The 25,937-nt window shown below is 49.4% G+C and overlaps 1 protein-coding gene across 2 annotated transcripts; it reads left to right on the forward strand.

Moving 5' to 3' along the window:
* The first annotated feature begins 5,417 nt into the window (after positions 1-5,417).
* MLEC (malectin) lies at positions 5,418-25,480 on the forward strand. 2 transcript variants are annotated; one of them, XM_061602575.1, is made up of 5 exons: positions 5,418-5,517; positions 14,698-14,876; positions 16,119-16,295; positions 16,747-16,804; positions 17,861-25,480. In XM_061602575.1, exons 2-5 carry the CDS (start codon positions 14,712-14,714, stop codon positions 18,088-18,090), a joined length of 630 nt encoding a protein of 209 aa, XP_061458559.1. In that variant the 5' UTR covers positions 5,418-5,517; positions 14,698-14,711; the 3' UTR covers positions 18,091-25,480. The 2 variants fall into 2 exon arrangements, with proteins under 2 accessions (XP_061458559.1, XP_061458558.1); XM_061602574.1 differs by lacking the exon at positions 5,418-5,517 and adding an exon at positions 5,892-6,346.
* The last annotated feature ends 457 nt before the right edge of the window (positions 25,481-25,937 follow it).

Raw genomic sequence — 25,937 nt, forward strand, 5'->3', positions numbered from 1 at the left:
GGAAGGGGGCCCATAAATTGACCTTTCCCCACCTCAGTTAGGCTGCTGAAATCAACATACACCCCATACATTTAAAGCATGTGTCTTCCCCCAAAGAATCCTGGGAATTGCATTTTACCCCCTAAAAAAGCTGCAATTTCCAGCACCCTTAATAAACAATTTTTGGGGGGACATCATGTGCCTTAAATGGTGTGTGTGTGTGTGTGTGTGTGTGTGTGTGTGTGTGTGTGTGTGTGTGTGTGTGTGTGTGTGTGTGTGAGAGAGAGAGAGAGAGAGAGAGAGAGAGAGAGAGAGAGAGAGAGAGAGAGAGAGAGAGAGAGAGAGAGAGAGAGAGTTAACCACAAGTGGACTCCTGGCTGGAAGCTCAGTTCAGTTTTGATGCTGAAAACTGATTCTGAGGCTCAGGATGTGCCTCAAGGCACCCAGATCCTCAATTGTAACTGTATGTTACCCCAAATCTGCCTCTGGATGATGGACCTTGGGCTTCTAAAAAACCAAAGGAGATCTGACAAGCATGAGATCCGTCCTGGCCCACCGATCCTCAGCTGATGGATTGGGACCCACTTTGGGGTCACAGCCTGACCTACAAGGGGTCACAGCAGCAGCGCTATCTCCATACAAATGAAGAAGCGAGTCCCCAAATGCAGGCTTGGTGGGTCCTGCTAGACCTGAAGAGGTTGAAGTCACCAGTGTTGGCTTCAGGTTTTGAGGGCCCTCAGGCCAGACCCCCTCCATGCCTCCCCATCACCACCAGCGGCTCCAGCTCCTCTTCCTTTGTGCAGCCGTGAGCAAGCAGGCAGGGGCATCTACCGGTCCTCCTTCTCACCACCACCGTTGTCTGGGTCAGAGCGACAAGTGGATGAACAAGCAAGCAGGTTGCAAGGGTGGAGGGGAGGAGCAGATCTAGGGGAGCTCTTGTCAACAGGCCCCCTGCTTGGGGTGTGGGCCCTGGATAGGTGCCTGAACATGCCAATGCTTGACGCTGGCCCTGCTGCTGCCCTAGGCAAAAAGATGACATGCCTCTAAACCTACTACGATGTGGATTGAGGAGCTCCCGGGTCTTTTCTTTCCAAACTAAAAATCCCAGTCTTGCAGGTAAGATGCTCCCGGCTCACATTTGTTACCATTTTCTAAGAAACTGCTGACAAGATGGAAGTATCCAGACAGTTTCTGGTGTTCTAAATGCACCATAGATTCCTTCTCTGCCTACTGACTCTTGCTGATGCACAATGACTGAAAAAAGAAAGGGTGTCACTTCCAGTTGACTGAAGATAAGCCTTGCAGCTCTTATACCGGCCTTGAAACAGCCTTCTCCTGGTGCAGGTCGTTGGCCCATCTCGCATAGCATGGTCTGCTCTCCAGATGTATTACAATTATTGTTAATAATCATTTGATTTATTACCTGCCCTTCATCCTAGGGTCCCAGGGTGGGCCACAACAATTTAAAAAGCAACATTAAAGACTGTTTTAATTGCAATCTAGAGCCAGTGTGGTGTAGTGGTTAAGGTGTTGGACTACGACCTGGGAGACCAGGGTTCGAATCCCCACATAGCCATGAAGCTTGAGTGGGTGACCTTGGGCCAGTCACTGCCTCTCAGCCTCATGAAAACCCTGTTAATAGGGTCGCCATAAGTCAGAATTGACTTGAAAGCAGTGCATTTACATTTTAATTGCAATCACAAAAATAGGCTGTGTCCTAAAATATACACATCTCAAGTCTCAAAGGCCAGGGTAAAGAGGTGCGTCTTCAGCATAGGACAAAAGCTGTACAGTGAAGGAGCCAGATGCATCTCTGTGGGGAGTTCCACAATTTAGGGGCACCTCAGAGAATGCCTTCCCCTGTGCAGCCACCACCATGAGCTTTGGAAGGCAGGGGAACTGCCAGGAGGGCCCTCTCTGTAGCTCCCATCATCCCTGACCATTGACCATGCTGGCTGGGACTGATGGGAATCGTAGTCCAAAACATCTGGCAGGCACCAGGTTGGCGAAGGCTGCTCTTCTCTCACTGCCAGCAACTCTCCATGGTCTCAGGCAGGCTAGCTGCTGACGCCGTGGGCTGAACCTGGGTCTGCGTGCATTCAAGGAAATGCTCTCCTAATACACTGTTCACATTAGTTGGAGATACAGCCACCCTGTCCTCCTCAGGAGATTGTCCTTGCCCAAGATCAATATTATCGGGCCAGCTTTGCAAAAATGGGAATATGTCAGCTAGGAGGGGGCAGGGTTGCTCTATCCCCCTCCTGCAGGATGCCTTTCTCGGCATAACGTTGTCCCTCAGAAAGCCAAATTCAGCAAGGAAGAGAATGTTTTCTTGTACAGACAGGTTTGGGGATTAAACCTTCAATGTAATACTCTCATTGCAGGGATAATTCCTCCACTTTCATCTCCCAGCCAGTTCTGGGAGAGATTCCAAGTCACCCTGCAGCCAATATGCAAGTGGAACAAGGGCCCGCCCAAGCACATCACTTTGCGCGCAAGCACCATGTCTCTGGACTAGCTTGGCTTGCCCACATTTATTGTGTCTTCACCAATGTGCCGCATGTGGCTGTGCAGCTTGGAAATTTGGGACCCCAGACTTAATAGGGTTTCCTTTAGGCAGCCATTTAATGGGAAAGCATTAGCTCTAGCCGCCTCCTCCTCTATCAGCCTTCCCCAACTGGAGTACTCCAGATGTACTCCAACTCCCATCAACCCCAGCCAGCAGGGCCAGTGGTTAGGGATGATGGGATCTGAGGGCACCAGGTTGGGGAGGGCTATCCTGTATGGTATTAGCCCTGATAACTAAGTAGAGCCTTCACGTTCAGAGGAGTGTGTGTGTGTCTCTGAATGTTAGTTTCCAGTGGGGGGGGGGAGACATTCGGTTTGGTACACATTTTAATGCAAAACTCCCTAATTTGCATTTCCTGAAACAATACACAAACCAAAGTGCAATTATCCTTCAAAATCCGCACTTCATATTTTTTTGCAATGCAGTTCTCCAAACAAAACTGTGTATATTAGGAGAAAAAGTATACACACAAATGTATGTATCAGTGACAATAACACACAAAAATGCATTATAGGGGAAATTGCTTGCAAAAACAGTCGTTCAGGGGAAATTGCAAGAGAAATTCACACTAAAATGTGGATGAATTTTCATTAGGACTTTTCTTTAAAAATTGCAAACTGATGCAGAAATGTGGAGAACTGATCTTTAAGATTTGGAAAAACAAGAAACTGAAATGGAGAGATTCCTCCACTCCTAGTTTCCCACAAAGATGGTGGCTGGACCAGCCGTGCCATGGCTGCCTTTCAAGCAACATTTCACATAGCCTCTGTGGAATCCCCCGAAGGCCTAAAATCTCTCCCCGACTCTGCTAACTGGAGCCAATTCAGCACCTCCTGCTGGATGCATAATACCTCCAGGTTGTAACCTGGAAGATTAGATCTATTGGTCTTCCACTCTGCTACCATGACTGGTGTCCCACACCTGCCTCACACTGTAGACCTCCCTCAATCTGGTAGGAGTATTGTTTTGACCATCTAACATTGTACCTGGATCCGAGTGAATCTGGAGGTGTTTGCAGCACTGAAGCATTTCCCACATCCCAAAATGTAGCTTTTGCTGCACATACTATTTACTAGGGTATGCAAGCTGGCTTTGGGAGCATCATCTGTGGAGACAGCTTAATTGTTTTCAAAAATATAATATTTCAACGAGCAATCACTAAATAAAAGTCTTTCCTCCAAAATCTGCAGTGGGCATGAAGCAATTTAGCAGTATATGCAACTCCACATCTCCACCTAGCAGCCAGTCTGTGCATTACTAGCACGGGATGACCAAATTCACTTGATACAAAAGTTAGATTAGGGACTCTTCCCTTCTCTCTCCCAGCCCCCCAACCTGCCCTATGGAGGTTCATTATAAATGCTTTGGCCCTTGTGAATGCTTCCTTTCATTGAAGTGACTCAGCTTTTACATTGTTCCACATGGACTTTGGAAACACGGCTGAACAATTTACTGCAGAGTGTAGAGCCAAGCCAAAGATCAAACACCTCTTTGTAGTTGAAGGCTGCTTATCCAGAGATGGCAGAAATATAGCACCTTGCAAAAGGAATCAGACTCCTGACCAATGCTCTCATATTACTGAATTACAAATGGTACATTGTGATTTTGTTCTGTATGATACTTTATTTTGAAACACTGAAACTCAAAATCAACTATTGTGACATTGGTTTTATGTTGGGAAATGTTTGTAAGAAACATAAAAAACTGAAGCATGTTGCTTGCATAAGTATTCAGACCGTGCTGTGGAAGCTCCCAGTTTACACAGAAGAAAATGACCTATTGAGGACAGTTACCTTACCATTGGCCTCCACCTGTGAACCATTAAAGTTTCTCTGGCCTCATCCAGTAGGGCCTTTCTTGTTCTGCCAAGGCCCTTTTCTGGTCCTGCAATTATAAAAAGGATGGTGGCAAGGAGCAAGGCATTTTTCTCCGTGGCACCTGCGCTGTGGAAAATAATGTAACCTAACCCCCTCAGGCAAGCTCCCAGCTCAGTTCCAGAAGGCGGCCTCTTCTGGAGGCCTGATCCTCTATATGCATTATCTGGCTAATTTTCACAGCAATCCCATGTATGTCTTCAACAGGCCTCACTCCCTGCCTAACAATGAAGCCCCATTGAAGTCACTGAGACTTACTCCCAGGTACGGGGGTATAGGATTCCAGTCTTACAGAGCAATCCTAGCCATGCCTACTCAGAAGAAAGCCCCACTGAATTCAATGGGCATTACTCCCACTAAATGGAATGTCCTGTGTTCTTTTAAAAATAGTTCTAATGTCTAATTATTCTTTCTGATGTTTCTTTTTTTACCCTGTGACCAGCCCCAAAGGTCCTTGCACCTAGAGCAAAGACTATAAAACCCGCTATGCCACGCTGGCTGATTTTATTTTGAGCAACCAATCTGAAAGCCATTATGGTTGAAAACTGGCATTCTAATATTGTGTGCAAATAATAATATCTTCTTTGCGATGCTGGATGGCACACGGGGCGCTTGCTCCCGCGAAGGATATGATGTCTCCATAGGGAGGCGATGGGCGCAGAGATCTGAAAAAGCGCGACACTCTTATCACTGGGGGTGATGGAAAGGAAGACACTCTGCACGTGCTAGGAGCGCCCTTTTCTTTATTAAGCCTTCATGTGTTTCACGACAACCCACAGACTGAACTGAAATTAGGCTGACATTGTTCTTCCTCCTCGCCTTCTCCATCTGGAAGGATTATAAGAAAACAGGTTGCAAGTAATGACCCCGCCCCTACTCGAGGAACGGAGTCGGTTACCATGACTACCACTAGGCCTGCGCGAACCAAAGCACCAGCTTCCGGCTTTCTCCCGGCATGATCCCCCATAATTCATCGCGCTCAAGCAGCCGCGCTGTAGCTTTGTGATTGGTCAGTCCTGGGCTTTTACCACCACGCTGAGAAGGGGGGAGAATTCTTAAGGGATCATCCTAAGCAAGCGGTTGCAAGGAGAAGCGGTAAGCCCATTTCTCCTCCTCATCCATCTTGTATAAAAACCCACAGAGAGTTTAGACGTTCCAGAAAAAAAAAACAAGCAGAAAGCAAATTACTTCCGCCATGTTAATAAACGGACGACACCATCTCGAGGTGGAATGTGCCACGAGAAGGCGGGGAGCGCGCGCCGAGGTGGTGGTGGTGACGACGATGACGAGACTCCCCTCCGTACCATTACAAGCGGTACGCCCCAACCGCGCCATCCTGGCCCAATGCTGGAAGTCAGTCAGCCGACTTGCGCTCTCAACGCAACTTGCTCCTTCCTCTCTTTTTTTCCCCGCGCGCGCGCCCTGCCGATATGCAAATAGCGGGGACCCGGCAGCCAACGGCGAGGCGCGGGCCCGCCACGCAGCGCGGCGATTGGCCAGCGTCGCGGGCAGCCGGCAAAGGCTAGCGTGTTAGGGTGCCCCCTTGAGGCTGAGTCCGAGTCGGCGGGTGAGGCGGGAGGCATGAGCGGGAGGCACCGCGGCGGCGGCGCTGGGGGCTGAGGCCGCGGCGGGACCGGACCTGGGCCATTGCCGAGCTGAGGTGCCAGGGCGGAGCCCGAGATGGTGGCGGCTGAGGCGGCGGTGGTGGTGGTCAGGGCCGGCGGGCCTCCTCTCGCGGCCGCCTCCGCCTTCCTCCTCCCGGCGCTGCTGCTACTCCTGCTGCTCCCGCCGCCGCCTCTCGCCGTGGAAGGGGCCGGCCTGGCGGAGAACGTGATCTGGGCCGTGAACGCCGGCGGGGAGGCCCATGTGGACGTCCACGGCGTACACTTCCGGAAGGACCCCCTCGAGGGCCGTGTGGGGCGAGGTGAGAGACCCTGGGCCTGGGCCGCCTGTGGAACTCCCTGCCACAAGAGTGCGGGCGGGCGGGCGGGAGGGACAGCAGCCTTCCCCTTCGCCATCAGGTGTACTACCCGTGCACATGGAGGCTGCCTTTAAGTAGCCTACGTCTCCCAACGGCTGAGGGGGGAGTCTCCAGTCCAGATGGTCTTGGACTACAACTCCCATCAGCCAGCAGCAGGGAGCTGTAGTCCAAAATGTCTGGAGCGCCTGCACACTGCTTCAGTTGGGGAAAGCTGCCTTAGGTGGTGTCATTTTACAGGTTTTCCTGTGTGTGGGGTGTTAGATAGTCTGTTGGCTGTGATAGTTTAACGTATCAAGAGTTTAACTGTGATAGTTTAACGTATAATGTACAGGGTCCATGTACGTGATGGTGGGGGTGAACGACTATGGGGGAAGGCCACATCCTGCTCACCAGCTCTACTTAGGGCATCTGCTGTGAGGGCTGAAGGCCCAGGATTCCTCTTTAACCTAGACATACACTTACTAATTTTGTTACTTTATATTTGCATGGGGGTAGTGCTCCTGTTGTCACCCACCTTGGATCAGACCCGCAGGTTCCTGATCCTCTAGTTGAAGACCTAGGAGCTTATAAAATTACACGAGGTGTGTAGAAAGTTTTCTTCTCCTTTGGTGCTAGAATTTGGAGTTGTCTGTGGAATCTGTTGGCAGGTAGGTTTAGAGTAAGGAGGGCTTCTTCTAACACAATGCAGCCTTTGACAACCTGGTGCCCTCCAGAAGCTTTGGGCTGCAATGCCCATCATTCCCAATCAGCACAATCTTATGGTGCTGGGGCTGGTGAGGGCATGGCTATGCTGTTGGGAGCTGTATCTGCGAACAGCAATGATGCAGAGTGGCTGTCCTTTTCATACTCTGTGCAAGACCTTCCTGAGACCTCTTGTAGCTGATTTGGAGACAGAATGCTGAATGAGGCGGCCTCTAGTCTTGGCCTTATGTTATTTGCCCAGCATGTCTGCTTCTTCCTTTCTTCTTGTTCTTATTTATTACATTTGTATACCGCCCCATAGCCGAAGCTCTCTGGGCAGTTTACAACAATTAAGGGCCATCCAGCCCTTTCTTTCCTTAGACTCCCTTCCACTGGAGTAAGAAAGTCATGCTCTTGCCTCGCCTCAGCATTGTCGCTCATTAGCAGCAGTAAGGTGCCAAATACAACCTCTGTGCTTGTTAACATGAATTGGCAGCATCAACTGGGGAAGAAGCACTGAAGAAGAAGAAGTGACAAAGCTGTGGCTAAAGGGAATTATGTGACCGTTTTTGTTAGTGTGTGTTACAGTGGTGGCCATTAATAGTTGAATGCTGCTGTTGAGGCTGAGAGTGGGAACTGGGAAGTCCCCACTTCATATGCTGCCTTGGCAATGAGCTCTTTGGGTTGCTAGGCAAACCACCCTCTGTTGCACAGTCACTCTCTTCCATTCCAGCCCAACTGCAAAATTGGGATGATGGCCTACTTTACAGAGTTGTTGCGGGGGTTACAGAGAGAATGGGGGTGTAGTACTTAAATACTTCAAAACATTGAGTTAAATGCTAAATAAGCATATTATTAGCTGTATGAGCCCCAGTTTCCTTTACTCTAGAATATAGTATTGTCCTTTTGTCTCTGTTTTTATTTTTGAAAGCATTTTTACCCCACTTTCCAGCTGAAAAAGCTCTCTGAGCAGCTTACAGATTTATTTTTCAAAAAGACCGTCCCTGCCTCAGGTTATTCACACTCTGGACCTCCAGGCTTGCCTCCTGCCTATTCCCTCCCAACTTTTTTCCTCCAGGCTGTCTGTTTATTCCACTTGCCACTTCTCCTCTCCCCTTATCTGCATTCACAGCATCCCCCCACCACTGCCATGCTGTCATCACGTTGTGAATTCCAATTCTCACGCCGCTTGCAGCCAGAAATTTAAGCAGCAGAACTTTTTTCCATCTTGCTGCTCTGTGTAGGAAGGGGGATGAAAACCTGTCCAGGGTAACCCTTTTCTTGTGACCTTGACAACTGGCTCCTGCTGTCCCCCTCCTCCTTACCACGAGGGCCTCCTTCGTTTTTCCCTTCCTTCACTCAGGACTGACCATGCTTCCCTGTTCTCTCTTTTTCCTGCTTCCCTTGCTTCCTGCCCCCTCCTTCTTTCCATCCAGATTTCTTTCTACATTCACGCTACGTTGGCACCTCTTGTGGCTGCACTTTGTGCCTTTGAGGAGCATCCCCCCTCCCGTCTCAAGTCCTGAGAGCTCTTTCTAATCTGCCTCTTCTGCTTATGACTGGTGAACTGCCAATGTGTGGGGAGCAGGCACTTGAGCATGTGGCCTGTTTCTGTTCTGGTTGGTGCACGAGAGGGTGGGGTCAGCTTCCATAGAGACTCGGCAGGTTAGGATGCATGATGGTGGCTGTTGGCCCTGACTAAAATGAGTTCCACAAAGGTTTCAGGTGCTTTACTTGGGAGCCGTTTGCAGTTACAGTAAGCCAGAAGTTGCTCACATTTAGAAACATTCATTATAAGAAGGCCCCAATCACTTTTCTTTCTTCTTCATTTTATTTATTTATTATTAACTTTTTCTTTTTCCTTCTGTGCTGTGCTTGTCCCTTGATTTCCCTGGCTGCGGAGGTGGTGGCAAGTAGCACGTGTTAAGTCGTTACTCAGGTTTTTAAAGAGAGCGCCTCATGTTCATAGTCTTTTATCCAGGAGTTTGTTATCCGTGTTAATTTGACCAAGGTGCATGTTGCTTTATCTCTGGCTTGGCTGCAGTTATTTTCCTGTGCCTAATCCAAACTCTTGGCTTTTGCTGGCTGTTGGCTTCTGTATCTGCAAATTATCAGGTAGCCCACGTGATCTAAGCTGGGAGGTAGACTCCTTCTTCAGGGAAACGTCAAGTGCTTTGCAACATCACTGTGGTGCGTGGTTGTCTGTCTTCTCACCAGGAGTGACTGGGAAGCATGGTGGGGAAAACCTTGTCTTAACGAACTCTGTGATTGTGCAACACAGATTGTAAGCTGCAGTCATGCCTCTAGTCTTCCAGTGGCTTTGTTCTCCCTTGCTCAACGTTTTGCTCGGGAGTAGCTCATGGGTGGAAATTTCAAAGAAGATTTGTGCTGTACTTCAGGAGAAACTTTCCAACAGTAAAAGCTGTTTGACAGTGGAACAGGCTGCCTTGGGAGGTGGTGGTGAAAGTGTGTAAGCAGAGACTGGATGGGTGTCTGGGATGCTGCTGCTACAAGATTCCTGTACTGAGCATGGGGTTGGACTAGATGACCTCCTGGATCCTGTTCCAACTTTAAAATTATTTGATGTGATTTTGATGATTTGTAGCATCCCTCCCTTGGGGTCATATTGCAAAAGCTTCATATCTTCTTATCGAATGATCTTAACACCAAGTAAAATCCAGATGTTTCAGTTAGAACCATGTCTGTTAGTACAGGTGTTGCTTAACTTCAGTAGCTGTATTACTGCCCTGAAGGTTTATTTTTTTTCTTGCAAGTACAGCCTGCCTGCTTCCTTTCAAATTGCTCTGGAAAAAAACAAGGGCTAGAAACAATTTCTTACAAGCAAAAGCAAAATTTCTTAGGAAGTCAAATTCTGATTGCGCATTTTGAATACTGTGTACACTTCTGTTTGCTGCACCTCAAAAAGGATATTGTAGAGCTGAAAAAAATCCAGAAAAGGGCAGCCAAAATTATAAAGGGTTGGAGCTACTCCCATGTGAAGACAGTTCTAGAATGGTTTTATAGTTTAGAAAAAAGTCAGGTAAGGGGAGAACATGATACGGTTTACAATTATGCATGGCCTGGAGAAAGTAGATAGGGAGAAAAACTCATAATGCTAGAACTCTGGGACATCCAATGCAGCTGAATGTTGGAAGATTCAGAACAGACAAAAACATATTTCTTCACACAGTGCATAGTTATCGCTCCCAGTGGTCACTGGCTTGGTCACCAACTTGGATGGCTTCAAAAGAGGCTTAGACAAATTCATGCAGAATAAAAGTGTCAGTGGCTGCTAGCCACAATGGCAATGCTCTCTTTCCACTGTGGGAGGCAGTCTGCCCGAGTACCGGTTGCTGCGAATTGCAAGCGGGGAGAGTGCTGTTGCCCTCAGGTCCTGATTGTGGGCTTCCCATAGAGGCATCTGTCAGCCACCGTGGGAACAGGATGCTGGACTAGATAGGCCTTCGGTCTGATCTGGCAGGTTCCTCTTTATATCCATTGGGCTGGAGTAAATTACTCTGCATGTACTCAGTGGGCATTTTCCTCTCTCTCTTTAGTGCCATGTGGGGGACCTTTGGCCCTCCAGATGATCTGAACTGCAACTCCCATCAGCCCCAGCAAGTATGGCCAATGGCCAGGGATGATGGGAGTTGTAGTTCAGCAACATTTGGAGGGCCAAAGGTTCCCTACACCTGCTTTAGTGCTTTGCATATTCAAGGACTGAACCTTGGCAACAGCACTCTTTCCACTTGTGAAGGCTGAGGCATGCTTTTTCCTGAATGAAAATCTGAGCCCCGTTTCCCTCTTTATGCTCGAAACAGTTTATTTATGGAGTGTGAGAGGGCAAGGTTTATCTACCCTTGGAACAGCCTAGAGCAGCATTTGTTCTGGGCTGCTCAAGAGTCCTAGATGAATCCTTCTGAGGATGAGCACATTTATGGAGCATCAGCATTGGGATTAAATTATACAGTAGCTCCCCCACCCCCAGCATAGTTTAGTTGGGAACAGGCAAGACCAGACCAATACATCATGCAGGGATACAGCAGGCAGCCTCTTCTTTCTTTGGGGACTTTGATGCTGTGCTAGATGGGCCACTGGCCTGATCCAGTAGGCTGTTCTTATGAGCTTGCAGTGCAAACTTTAATTAGTTGCATAATTTCTCTCAGCACATCATTTGGGAATAACTGGCCTAAGGTCACCCAGGAAGATTTGGGCAGGGACTTGAATATAGATTTCCTCTATCCAAGGCCAGTCCTCCCACTGCATCATACAGGGGGGCATCACACAGGGGGGCCTCTCTGTTGGGTTTCTGCAGTTCATTCCCTCACAGGGTTCGCTGCACACCTTCCTCAGTGTGGGTGAAACGTCAGTCATATGTAATTGCCCTTTAAAGAAGACTGCTGCTAAAATGTTGGTCAATTAATCAGATTAGTTCTAGTCAACTGATTTTTCAATTTCATACAAGCGTAAACACTGTCTCTGAAGCAAGAAGCATATTTTGTTTTTTGGTGGTGCACAGGTATGTTATACCTAAAAAGAGACACAAAAGGCATTACTGCGGGCCGGGGGAGGCAGTGCCTTAAGGTGGTGCATGCCCGCTTCTGTTTTTATAAGCATATAAAATATGTATCTGTGTGTTAATTTTAGTCATAAATAATTTTTTTAATCAGCTGTTCTAACTGCTTAAACCAGCCTTCCCCAACTTGGGGCCCTCCAGATGTTTTGAGCTACAGCTCTCATTAGCCTCAGCCAGCATGGCTGTATGATGCGGAGTACAGTGAGAGCTCTAGCCCCAGACACCTGGAGGGCACTGGGCAATGAGGCAGGCTGGCTTAAACCTTGTAGCCTCTCCTTTTAACAAGAACTCTCTGCGCTTTCCACCCTTGTTGTAGTATGAGATGATCAGGCGTCTTTGCTGCTTGGGAGCCACAGCTGGACAAGTATAAAGTGATTTCGGTGGAAGGTTGAGAAACCCTTCGCTCCAGGCCCTACGTGGTTTCTGCTGCTTTGTGATGGCGAGCGGAGGTTTCTTCCCCCAATGTTGGGCTTACTGTACATAGAAACATAGAAAGTAGCATTATACCGAGCCAGGCCCATGGGTTCAGCTAGCTCAGTACTGTCTACACTGACTGGCAGCGGCTCTCCAGGATGCCAGGCAGGGGTCCCTCCCAGCCCCACCTGGAGATGCCAGTGGGGGTTGAACATGGACCTTTCTCCATGCACGGCGGGGCGCTGCCACTGAGCCACAGCCTGCCATGAGCGTGTTTCCCCAGGTGCTTGGAGGGGACGAAACATCCACTGCAGCTGCTCTTTGGCTGGTTCTGAGCGCCCCCTTCCTGGTAGCTAAAATAACCCAAACCACCAATGCGTTGGTTTCTAGAGCACTGTGGGGTGGGTGGGAGGGAGGGAACAACTGCCACAGGACTGGGAACCATTTGTGTTGCTAGGCAGGTGTTGCACGTGGGGTCAGCCCCCTTCACAGGTCCATGACAGGGGATGCTGTGCCTCCACTGAGGCCGCTTCTTGGCCCTCTCTGGAAACAGTGGGTCTCTGCAGGTTGTATCTGGAATTGCCGAGAGGAATTTGCTTTGGTCCTCTACTGTTAACCTGTAGTTGGCAGAAGCAAAAATCTCGTGAGTAAGCCAGTCTTTCTTTGTGGGGGGGACGACTTGGATGTTCTTCCTTTTGTGGGTGATCTACCCTTCCTCACCCCCTTTGCTTCTGTTAGCCATAAGTAGCACAGATGCATGTGGGGGGCAGGGAGAGAGAGCAGGGAGTGCTGCTGTGGAGCCATTTTGCTCACGCAGCAATCTATACCACGCTGCTGGGTGGGTGGGGGGCAGCTGGTTTTAAGTTCCTCTCATTCATATGGGCTTTCTTTGGGAGAGTTGTATTTGGTTGCTCCTTGAGTGTCTTTTCTGATTCTGTTCCCATTCTCACTGCTAGGCTTGTATGCAGGCTGTGTTCTCTGTTTCTCCCTCCTAGCCTTTCTCAAACTTCTGTTGGTTGAGGCATCTCTCTTATTCCCCTCCCCCCAAATTAAAGCATGCTTTGCTCTTTCATCTGGAAAGCATTACTTCTAGAATGAAACAGTAAGCACTCCCATAGCCCTCAGAGGAGCCCAACCCCTCTTTTACTGATTTGTGCAGAGATACAGTGGGCAGCCTCCTCTGAAGGAGGTGATTGTGGGGTATCTGCACTTGGAAGTCTATGGATCGTTCAGTCACTCCCAGTTCAGGGGTTCAGCAGAATGGTCTGTCCCTCAGAGGAAGCTGATGGGAAGGAGGCCAGACTAGAGCAACAAATCTGGCAGTCACACAACAGACAGCCTCTTTGGTTGGGGTGTTGGTAGCCTTTACATTTTCTTATGGGAATTGCAAAGACTTTTGTGGAAGCATAACAAATTTAAAGCTTCTGTTTGGCAGTGATAATGTAGGCCTAGGCATTTAATCATGAAGTTATAAATGTGGGCAGTCTAATGCAATTTCTTCAAAGTACTTGGAATTTCCCTAAAGTACAGTTGTCTGAGGCCCCTTGTGTTGTGTGTAAAAGCTTTCACCTCCTGGTTCCCTCCCCCCCCCCAATCCAGTAAGAGAACCCAGCAGGAATCCACAGCCCTGCAAAACAAAGTGAAATGGGTATCTCTGTGGTCTTGTCGTGTCAAAATGGTTTGAAAACTTTTGGTCTGCTCTTCATCAACCAGCGGTTCAAAAATCACCTTTTTGAAGAGGAACACGTAATGAAAATGGGCATTCCTGTGACAGGACCAAGTGAAACTTCAGTGGATGGTCCCCAAAAAGAGCTGGTTCACAGAAACGCATACTTGTCTCTTGAGGATTGCAGCATTAAATGAGGCTTGCATGTGTGAGTCAGCGAGGGCAGCCTAAATTCTGCAGACAGAACATGCTCACGCAAAGGAGCCAGCTTGTGTGTTCGCCTCTATTTCAGCCAGTGTTATGCAGTCATGAGAAGTCAAGCCACATACACAGGTGTGTGACATAGTCCAGAGGAGTGGGGAAACTCCCAACTCAATGGCTGTAAGCAACTTTCTGGGGCCCACATGCCAGTGGTGGTCGGGTGAAAGGGGGCAGAGCAGCATATGTGACTCTTACCATTATACAGTAGGCTACGTGCCAGCCAGGCAAAAGTCAGTGGTTCCGATGCACCTGCAGCTCTCTGTATCCAGGCATGCAAGAGGCCTTGTCACAGTTCAAGGACACGCTCCAGCCGGGTAGGAGCCCTCGAAGGTCCAGAGCAGGGACAGTGAAGAGCCTGTCTTGGAATGAGCCCCGAGGGTCAGAGAGGGGTGCAAAGGACTACATTTGGCCCCTCGGCCTGGGGTTCCCACCCCTCATGTACTTTTTTTTCCTGGCGTGTGATGGCCACCAGATCTGCCCTCTGATCAGGGGTTCTTCCATGAAAATTCTGAATGGGGGGGGAGAGGAGCTGGGGTCACCTGATAGGGCCTCTGGCCCTTCCCCAGGTGAGGGGCAGGTGAGTAGCCAGAGGTGTGGGGGGGGAGAGCCCAGGGCAGTGGTCACACAAAGGTAAACTCTCTGCAAAGTATTTTTGAGAATGCTACCATTCTATTTTATCTTATTTTTTGAACCCAGCCTCCGATTACGGCATGAAGCTGCCAATCTTGCGATCCAACCCTGAGGATCAGATTCTCTACCAGACTGAGCGCTACAACGAGGAGACCTTTGGCTACGAGGTCCCCATCAAAGAGGAGGGTGACTACGTGCTCGTGCTGAAGTTTGCCGAGGTCTACTTCGCACAATCCCAGCAGAAGGTATCATGGGCCGCCTTCTGGAAGGACTCCACTGGGAAATACCCGTCTGTGGTTGGGCTGGGAGTTGCCCTGGTGCCTCTGTTTGTGCGAGTGGACACGTTTGAAAGGCACCAGAGGCCAGCAGGTACCGGCGTAAAGGGCAACTGGCCTTGAGTGCACGTTCCATGGGGGGGGGGGGCTCTCCTTCGCCCTTCCAGGTTGCAACAGAATGAATGTTTTCCTCTGCAATTAAGTATCCTGGAGCCACACACCGAGGGTGGGAATGTGCTCTTTTGGAGGGGTAGGGACTGCCTAATGGGGAAGTCGCTGTCACCATTGGTTCACCATCCTTTGTCATAGGGACAGAGGAAGCCGCCTGGATGCGGAGTCAGGCCCTGGTCCATCTAGCTCAGTATCGGCTACACTGACTGGCAGCAGTGCCTCTCTAGGGCTCCAGGCAGGGAGACGCTGTTGGGGATTGAACCTGGGACCTTCTGCATGCCAAGCAGGCGCCCTCCCACTGAGCTACAACCTTTCCTATCCGATGTCCTGCATTGCACTGGTGATCCTAGGGCAATCTTGTGTCTTTTCAGCTCTGAAGAGTGTTTTTGCAGCTACCCTCTCCAGCTGGTTGCACTGCTAGCTGGTGGCCATGGGCTTATATAAGCCCAGCTAATCTTGCCCAGCCTGACTGTTGCCAGGCCCAGATGGTCATTACAAGGCCCTGGGCAGCCCCTCCCCTCCTCCAGCTTCCCCTTGCCTCCGCTAGAGGTTCTGCCGCTGAGCTCCGGCCCTTCCTCACCCTGCCATATGCTTGAGGCCTCTCTTACAAGCGACAACACAAGTTTCTTGTTTTGCTTACTTTGCCAGCGAAGGATGTTGCCTTTCTGCTTGGAAATGAGCGCCAGCTCTTGGCTCACTCTCTCCTAATGCAGGAAGGCAGCGTTCCTCTCAGTGCGTGATCTGTCCATGGCACAGCGTGCATGCTTTTGAGTTACCGAGGATTCTTCATTAGGCAGTATGGAAAGAGAGCAGCTTCCTTTCCACCTGAGAAGTCTGTGTAGCCTGAAAACGTGCACGAAAACCGCCCTCCCTGTCCAGGCCAGCTTGCCCTCCCATCCCCTTGCAGTCGCAAGTGGCAGGTGGCTTTTTGGAGCCAGTCGCGTGCTGCTGGTCCTCCCCTCCTCAGGCGTGTCAGCCACGCCTTCCGCTCAGCCAGACAGGCCTGATTCCTCTCCATTCTTGTCTTCTGCCCCCACAAAGGTTTTTGATGTGCGCTTGAACGGTCACGTGGTGGTGAAGGACTTGGACATCTTCGACCGAGTTGGGCACAGCACAGCCCATGACGAGATTATCCCGATCAGCATCAAGAAGGGGAAGCTGAGTGTCCAGGGAGAGGTTTCAACATTCACAGGGAAGCTCAACATTGAGTTTGTCAAGGTAACGAGAGGCCCTGGCTTTGAGGTTGCCCCTCTTCCCCCCCCCCGTTGCAGAGGTAGGCAAGAGGAGTTTGGTTCTGTATTGGTTCTGTGGATTGGGAAGACTCATTCGTTCCTTACTTTTGCTAAGCACCCCCACCCCTCCGTTACAATGCCCCACTGCATTGTGTAGTGCAGTCTGAAGAGACTCCCCAGGATGAGGCTTGGGGAAGAGCAGGTTTGATTCTGACGGATGAGGGGTTGCCAGGGGAGGAAACGGATTTAGCCCCCTTCCTGATGGCACCTTAATTATGGCCATTTTGTGATCTCTTGTTTCCCTTCTTGTGTCTGTGATCAGAAATCGTATTAAAGGCTGTGTGATACTAGAGAAAATCAGTAAATGGTTAGGAAGTGTAGGCTGTTCTGGAGCTGCTGGTAGAGGGTGACACTCACCTCTGCTTTCTTCCTTACAGGGGTACTATGATAATCCAAAAGTCTGTGCACTATATGTCCTCCGGGGAACAGTGGATGGTGAGTTTCCTAATAATCCCTCTGATTCCCACTCTCCCGCCTGGTAGCCCAGATGCCTTATCTGTTACTGCAGGCAACCAAACAGGAGGGTCTGGATTTTGCCCAAGTAAGACCCAGTCCGTCCCTTAGACCCCATCCATGACTCTCTCATAGGAACAAAGGCAAGCTGCCTTACACTGAGGACAGGCCATCTAGCTCAGTACTGGCTGCACTGACTGGCAGCGGCTCTCCAGGGTTTCTGAGAGGGGACATTCTGAGCCCTACCTGGAGATGCCGCCGGAGATTGAACTTGGGTCCTTTTGCATGCAAGGCAGTTGCTCTACCGTTGAGCTACGGCCCGTCCGATCCAGCGTCCTGCATTTCACTGGTGATCATAGGACAATCTTGCATCTTTCCACCTCTGGAGTATGTTTTTGCAGCTGCTCCCTCTAGCTGGTTTCACTGCCAGCTGGTGTCACTGGCTTATATGAGCCCCATGAATTCCCCCCCGTCTGAGTGTTGCCAGGCCCAGATGGGCATTACAAGGCCCTGGAGCAGCCCCTTCTCCTTGCCCCTGCTAGAGACTTGCTGTACTCTGAGTAGCACTGGCTGGGGAGCAGCTTTTGCTGTTGGGACTCCCAAGAGGTGTCGGTGGCTGTCATGGGGCATCAGATGCTGGACTAGTCAGGCCTTTGATGTGGTCCAGCAGGGCTCTCCCTGTCTCCCACTGTTTCCTGCAGAGCATTCTCTGGCCTGGACCAGTGCTCTGTACATGAGCCTCTGCACACACACACACACACTCCGATCAAATGTTGCACCAACAAACTCTGATCTCTGTGCTTAGAATAAATGACATGGTTCAGTGTTAACTGGTTTGGAGGGCAATGCTTCAGCTTTTGCAGGACTTGGAATACTTTCGGGAAGCAGGGAAGGTTCCCTGCTCGAGATGGGGCAGTTTTCCTGGACGCAGGGAATGTTTTTATGGGACGCTTAACCTCAAATCCAAATGCCGCCAGTTTCCTGACTTTATTCTGTGCGTATCACAGACCCTGGCTCTTCTTCTCTTCACTCCCACAGATGTTCCAAAGTTGCAGCCCCATCCAGGCCTGGAGAAAAAAGAGGAGGAGGAAGAGGACGAGGAGTATGAAGAAGGCTCCAGCACTAAAAAGCAGGCCAATAAGAACCGGGTCCAGTCAGGCCCCCGCACACCAAACCCCTATGCCTCGGACAACAGCAGCCTCATGTTCCCTATCTTAGTGGCCTTTGGTGTCTTCATTCCTACCCTCTTCTGCCTGTGCAGGCTGTGAGAGACAAGACTGCAGGGCTGGCTGCAGGCCTGAGGGGAGGAGTCGGACCAAACGTGGAGGCTGTTTCGGTTTCTCGTAATTTAATAGAAGGTTTGTTAAGGAGCAGCAGGTACTATAAAGGGTGATTTTGCACCACCCTCTTTGGAGGAGACCTCCTTTCCCCCCCCCCAGCAGAAGCAGCAGCAGGCACCACCTTGGCAACCCCTGGATCCCACCCAGATGTGCGCTGAGTTGCCACCCTTGTGGTCCAGAGAGTCTTGAAAGCAAAACCTGGATGCTTCTGGTTTTAAGATACTGATGGGCTGTTTTCCTGGTGGAATCAAGGCAGGGGGGAGGAGGAGAATGAAACTGGGAGGGCACGTCTCCAAACGTTGGCTTAAGCCACTGCACATCCTTGGCTGGAATAATTCATGTTTGCGCTAGAACTGCTGGAGGGGGAATAGGCTGGCTTTCTTAACACCTGCTGGAAAGTTTGTAACTCAACCCATGGTACTTCCTTTCTGTTCTGAAAGAGAAAAAAGGCTCTCCCTTGCTGGTTGTGTAAAAAGCCTTTGGTTACAGGAGCAAGGAGAACAAGTTGGTCTGGTTCAGCTGCCGTGTCTGAGAGAAATGTTCTTTCCGTGGTCACTGTAGCATCTGACCGCTCCCCTTGGAAAGGGCCCAGCCTCAGGCAGGCGGGTAGTTTCCTTGCTTGTCATGCCATTTCTTGACACAGAACCCTTTGTGTGTCTGTGAATGATTCCGTGTTCCCCTTGGCTTGTCCTTGGGGATTTTCTCCCCTACTCCTGTCCGTTGTTGCTTTAAGTGTCCCTCTGTATTCTTACACACACACCCAAACACACACACATACAGTGGTCTGATGCTCAGGACCTCTCCCCTCCCTTGTGCATGTCACCTTGTTGAGAACCTGGTACGTAGAGGTTGGAGCTTTGGGGGGAGATGTAGGGGATTGTCAGAGACCTCAGTTTTCCCTGGTGCCCTTTTGTTCTCCCTTGTGCCAGGAGACTTGCCACCTTCTGAGCCACAAAGAGCATCTTTTCCTTTGTTCAAGAGCTCCAGCGCAGGGAGATCTGACACAACTTTGCTCCCTGCCCTTGGACCTCCTCGACATGCTTTAGCTTATGCATGCCTTTTTTTTTTAATGGACTTGAAAACCCAAGTGCCAGTGTTGTTTTTGAATGATCAGGTGCATGTCAGTTTCACTAGCTCTGCTGGCCACAATGTGCTGTTTTTTCCTTCCTTCCAGGAGAGCAGTCTTAACACTCTGAAGCAGCCCTTAAAGCAAAGAGCCACCATCCCAAGAAACATAGACTGGAAGGTGGCAAAGCCCAGGCTGCCAGAATATCTGCGGCACACTGAAAGGGTCAGCCAAGTTGGCATCCCCCTCCTCATTTTGTTGAGGGTTTCCGAATGTGGTTGAACGGGATGCTAGTTGTTGCTTTTTGTCGTAGAGGAGGGAGCTATGGAACTGACCTGGATTGTGGTCCTCTTTCAGAGACACCTGCTTATCGGGGCCTCTTTGATTCTCCCCCACCTAAGGTGAAAACAGAGAATTCTGAGTCTGCACAGTGAGTTATTCCGGCTTTCTTTCTGGTTTTCTGTTACTGTAATTGCAGAGAGAATGGCAGTCTGAGTGTGAGGGAGGGGTGAACACAGCCTGGAGCAAGGCCTGTCACTGGTCACCTGAGGGTGCGAGGAAACAAAACACAGAGCGCGTCTCCAAATACTGGCTTAAAGGAGCAGGCGTTGCCATTTGTCTCCTGCACGATGGAGGCTTTTGCACAGCTGTTGTTGCAAATTGGACATCACTTGGTGAGAGCAACTGGCCGGGCTGGAGCCCCTCCCACCCTTCTCTGCAGACACTCTTTCTCCTGGTGTCACCAGCCCGCACGCTGTCCTCTGTGGCTGATCCAGACAGCCACCTCTTCATTGCCCTCTTCCCTGGACCTTAATTCCCCTCCACACACACACACACATAGTAAACTTCCTGGCATTTCCTTACATGGTTCCAAATGCCACTTGAGAATGTAGCAGTATGTGGGGTTTTTTTGCATACCATTACTATTCTGCTGCTCTTGACAAAAGTGGCCCTGTTTGGGGATGCTAAGCCACGTGTGGCATGCTTTGTCCCCTCTTTAGAATGCTGAAGCTTGTTCCTATAACTTATCATATGTTCCACAGTTAGGGCGTGTGTGTCTCTCAAGGCCCCCCTGCTGATTTCTCCCCAGGTACAGTCCTGTTGGATAAATCGTGTCTGAAAAGGGCCTTTGGTTTCACATGGCTAATAAATGTGTTCAACTCCACCAGATGCTTCCAGTGCCTCCACCCAACCCTGAGGTGCATCTCTCAAAAGGAAGTCTGCCTGCATCCAGACCCCTCCCGCGTCTTTGGTCCCAGAGCGAGCACTTCTCCCCCAGCCCACCCTGCCTGCCCGGTTCTTGTGTTTTTCGTTCCTGCACCTCCTCTAAGCACACTGCAAATGCTGGCAGAGATGTCGGTGTAATCCCTGGGCTTGGAGGCTGGCTGTCCCGCTGCAGTGCCTCTCCTTCTCCCGGCTGGCTCTAGCCCAGCCTTTCCCAACCAGTGTGCCTCCAGATGTTGTTGGACCACAACTCCCATCAGCCTCAGCCAGCATTGCCAATGGTCAGGAAAGATGGGAGTTGTGGGCCCACAACATCTGGAGGCACACTGGTTGGGAAAGGGTGCTCTAGAGCATGTGTAAAGAACCTTTGGCTCTCTAGATGTAACTAAAATTCCCATTATCTCTGACCATTGGCCATCCTTGCTGGGGCTGATGGGAATTGTAGTTGAGCAACATCTGGAGGGCCAAAGGTTCCCCACACCTGCTCTAGACCTTGCTTTACGGAGCAGGGGGGAAGCACTGTGTTGTTTCAGTCTCAGCTCTCTTGATGGGTTTGATATGGAAGCTGCTCAGCCCCGGCCGAGTCTGGCTGGCTTAGTCTACTACTCACAGCAGGCAGGTGGTACGTGAGCTTAGCTGCGTGGCTGTGGGTGCAGGTGGCCGCGCTTGTCCTTATGCTGTTCGTCTCTTACGGTCCTTCAGCTTTAAATAACTGTTGCCTTTTTTCACAGCTTTGCTTATTTTGAGACTAGATTGGGTTTGACAAATAAACAAAATCGCTAGTACGTGATGAAGTCCTTTAGAATTGCAGAAGTCCGTTCCCAGGCTGGGCACCTTGTGTCCTCTTGAGGTCTGAGGCAGGGTGAAGTTGTGCAGGAGCTCTGGCTAGAGTATGGGAAGCGCAGTGTTCCCGTCACGCACTGCAGCTAGGACAGGGTTCGAGCAGAAGGATGGCGGGGAGAAGAGATCTGTGCAGAGAGTCCTCTGCCTGCCAGGTGATTCATTGCTAGCGCCAGGTGCTATGCCAGCCTTCCCCAACCTGGTGCCCTCCATATGTTTTGGACCACCACTCCCATCAGCCCTAGCCAGCCCAGCCATAGTCCAAAACATCTGGAGGGACAACTGGGGGAAGACTGTGCTACCCTATAGAATCTTGCAACCCCAGTTCCACCCCCTTTTCTCTCCTTGCTTTGAGGGCCCTGGTGAATACTAATGATGTCCATGTTTCCATCTGCCTCATTAGAGATTTATTAGTCCCTAGAGGAAAAGAGTCCGATACAAGGTATGGCCAAGCACTTGAGCTGTGTCTTTACTACAGCAGGATTTGGTGGGGCAGTCAGATGGGCCCCTGCCGCAAGAGCACTCACATTCTGTGAGGAAACTGCTGTGATTTCATTTCTTTCCCCTTAAATTTTGAAGTTTGTTAAAGGCCATGTAACAGCAGCGCTCGTGCTGCTGGCTAATTTAAAAGCTCTCTCATTCTAAAAAATTCAGTGAGAAAGAAGGCTGAGATTCTCAATTTCTGAGCCTGGTGCTTGGGGTATGGAGAATTAACTGGTGTCTGACTTCCTTTTATCCAGAAAGGCACCCTCTACTCCTGTGGCTGCCTAACAAAAGGTTTGGGTGCAAGGCAAGATCTGAGCCCCTACTTCGATGCGCCGAGAGAAAGAGCTGCGCTAAGACCTTGCCCTTTTGCATTTGGCTGCTTTGACGGTGACAAGCCAGCCTGGCAGCTTCTGTCCTTGTCTGGTATGCAAGAGGGAGCCGCCGCTTTCTTTTTATCTTTGGAGGACATTGCAGGTGGTAACTGGAGGAATGCCAAAGCTGAATCTTATGTATATGTGTTTTTTGTGCCTTTATATTTTCAGGTAGTGAGATGAGAACAGGCTTTATTTGTAAAGAAGCTTCTGTTTTAAGGAACTTCTCTTACCTCTTTAAAAAAAATGTGTAGGATGGTCATGAATGCTGTCTCCTTTGAGATGAACATTTTCCTGCTCTGCAAAGTGCAGGGAAGCACAGCTTAAAGCCCTTTGAGGCCTTGGGCTTCCTTTCGTCTGTAGCTGGACAACGCAAGTGAGCCGGAGACAGGCCTGCCAGGTTGCCCTCCCCAAAGCCATCTAAATTTGGAACTCTTGTTGGTATAACTCGGGAGCAGCCTTCCACAACATGGTGCCCTCCAGATGTTTTGGACTGCAACTCCCATCAGCCCCAACCAGCACAACTGATGGGAGCTTGTACTCCACAAATAATCTGGAGGGCACCAGATTGGCGAAGGCTATCACAGATCATAAGGAAAAAACTTGTTACGGAATTTTTAGGCCTCCTACATGACTCAAGAGCAGCTTTCTCCAACCTGGTGCCCTCCACATGTTTTGTAGTACAATTCCCATCATCCCTGACCATTGGCCATGCTGGCTGGGACTGATGGGAATTGTAGTCCAAAACATCTCGAAGGCCCCAGGTTGGCAAAGGCTGGTACTGATTAGGACTCTGCTGTCATGTTGGAGTCTTGTGTTGCCAGGACAGGGTAGAAGAGAACCAGAGGTCTAGTCCCTGCCTGCCAAGTGATCTAATGCTGACGCCAAGTGCTTCAAGGCAGTGGGCTTTCCTCACCCCATGGTGTGAAAGTGCCCAAGACCACCTCCTTCACACATGGTATGTCCTCGCAGAGCAGTTGGTCCACAAGCCCTCTCCTCTGCTGGGACACAGCAGTGTAAGTTCACTCTTTTCTGGAGTAGTTTCAGACTCCTGTCAGGCACATTTTCCAAGCGAGCATACACTCTCTCGGTACCGGGAAGGTGATGGGGAGCATGTTTTCCCTATATTGTTTGAGGTCATGGTGCAATCATGGTTTGGGTTGAGAGAGAACCCTCTTCAATGCACCATGAACAGGCCTCCAGAGAAAAAAAGTGAGGAAGCTGCTGGATCTGGTGGCCTGGTTCCAATATTCTAAAGAGAAAAGGCTGGAGCTTCTGAAGGAGGTTTGCTCTTGTGTCTGTTTGACCAGGGAACAAAAGAGTTGGTCTGGACATCTGTGAAGTGTGAGGGTAAAACCAACCCATGATCCTTGCAGCTGAGACTCTTCCAATGCCTGATGGGAAAGTGTTAGATGCAGATTGGAGCTCTGTTGGTTCTTCAGTAACAACTTGTTAATAAGCTTGCAGGGCCAAAATAGTGTTGGGACGTGCAAATGTTCTCTTTTCCTTAGTGGGGGACAAGAGGAAGTTTTAGTAAATAAGCTATTATTGTCTTGGGTGTGGCACTTCCTGACCTTAGTTTAAAGGAGAGGGTGGGTATGTTTACTGTTGCAGCAACCCATAACCCATTCCATCATGAGGGCAATTGGTGGTATTAGTTTAGAGCAGCCTTTGTCAACCTACTGTGCTCCAGATGTTTTGGACTACATCTCCCATCGCAGCAGGTTGGGGTAGAATGTCCTCCATCACTGGGGAGATACTTCTACCTATATATTAGAGTAATAGTTTCAGAGAGGAAGGATTCTTTAATGGGGTTTTGCATATGCGTTGCCTGCTCAGCAAGGGTCAATGTTGATAAGATGCTTTCATTTTATTACTGTCTTCTCCCCCCCTCTCCCCCCGCCCCAGCCAAACAGAGCAAGTGCTTTATTTAAACAAGCTGAAGTGCTTTCTACCCTCTCAAGGATGCTTGTATGTCTTGGCACCTTGACTCTCTTGCAGAAGATCTCTCTCGTGGAGGAGGAAATCATGTGAATGTTGTCTGCAGTTTAAGGAAGGGTTAGAAACCGTCTCCTCACAGTCAGTCCCCCTTGGAGGCTGCTTTGCAGGGGCCTAGTAACACAGGAAATCTCACCCAGAATTCTAGAGGTATCCTTGACTGCACTCTTCTTCCAGAATTCATGGGGCGGATTGCACCACTCCCTGAGGTTTACCCCTTGCTCTGCCACAGCTGAAGAAGAGGCGGGTGATGGAAGGGGAGATAGGTGGGAAGGAGGGGTAAAGGTCTGTGGGGCCAGCTGGGGAGGTTTTCAAAGGATGCACATTCCTTCATTCAGTGGGTGTTTGATGCTGTTTGGTGTGCTTGAGCCTCCCAAGTTGCTCTTGCATCTGATAAAAACGAATTATCTTGAATCGGAGTGCAGCTGACATAAGGACTATTTTTGTCCTGCTTTACTGAAAACACCCTGGGATGGTTCTGTGCTTTCACGTTGATGTCAGAAGTGATCCTTCGGGTGCCTTTAAGGGAGTGCCTTGTTGAGAGATTTTTTTCAGTTTCTCCAGGGGAAGGGCCCGTCTTTTGTTTTTCTTCGCTTCCTAAGCAAGAAGGGTCAAAGTTCGACACCGTCCAAGGCTTCTTAAGCTTGGCGTCAGGTGATAATTCTTATCAACATTAAAACAGGTGGCAACTTTGAACTCCTGCAAAAACCCAGTTTTCAGATGCCTGGTACTAGTTGTATACTTTGGGTCTGGTTCATTTCCCCTGCTCCCATGCCTTGGATCCCTGCCCGTGCTTGCTAATGAGGCACCAATGTGCTTTCAAGCAGCTGATCTCCTGGGCACTTAGGATGAGCCAGGTGTAAGCTTGAAGATTACAAGGCTAGGCTGGGTGGAATCCATTCCCTTACTGGTAATTCTTCATCTGTAACTTCAAAGTTAATTCCTGATTTTGAAGGAGGAAGGTGTTTCTAAACTGTCTCTTGCTTTCTGTGTCTAATCATTTGCAGTGGTTCTTTTAAAAAAAATTGGTGTGCATTTTAATATCAATCTTGGGCAAAGGGTGAAAAGCACAGATGTCTATGTCTGATTGCATTGGTTTGCAAAATGACTTTTTTCCTTTCCTGGGGAAATTGAACGGGTATGAATGAGTTGTTCTGAGTTAATTTCTCCCCTAAAATTTTTTGGTACATTTAGTTGGGTTTTTTTTAAAAAAAAAATGTTGGGGTTTTTTTTCTCCCAGGATGTGTGGTTTGAGGGAAATGTTCTGAAATCTACTGACTGGCAGTTTTAACCAGCAGTGTGTTAAAATAAATAAAATGAAATTATATTGTCACTCAGAGGAACCAGTGCTTTCTTTAAAACAAGTAAATGAAGAGGTCCTTCTCTTTTTATGTCCGGAGATTTTGATAGCTTGTCAGCTGTATGTAGCCAGAGGCTTAAACTGCACTGCAGTAGCTACTGTGGGATGCTGAAAGAGACTTAAAACCACAACCAGAATTCCTGCATCATCCAAACAACCATGTTCCTGCCTCTTTGCTAAAAAAATTGTCTTATTACTCATCTTTATGGGTGCTGAGGAGGAGGGGTGATGGTGTTTTGTTTTTGTTTTCATTTCCGTTTTGCTGTGTTCTGGTGCATTTATGCACTTAAATTTTCTGGTCCTGACTGGTCCATGGATGACTTGGAGTAGCTTTGTGCAAGTCCTAGCCCTCCATATGACATCCTGCTCTGTTAATGGGTTGTCCAACTATAAATATAATAAATAGTGGGTCCAGTTTTGACATCTGCCA

The sequence above is a fragment of the Rhineura floridana genome, chromosome 19 (assembly GCF_030035675.1).
Source record: "Rhineura floridana isolate rRhiFlo1 chromosome 19, rRhiFlo1.hap2, whole genome shotgun sequence".
Classification (NCBI taxonomy): Eukaryota; Metazoa; Chordata; class Lepidosauria; order Squamata; family Rhineuridae; genus Rhineura; species Rhineura floridana.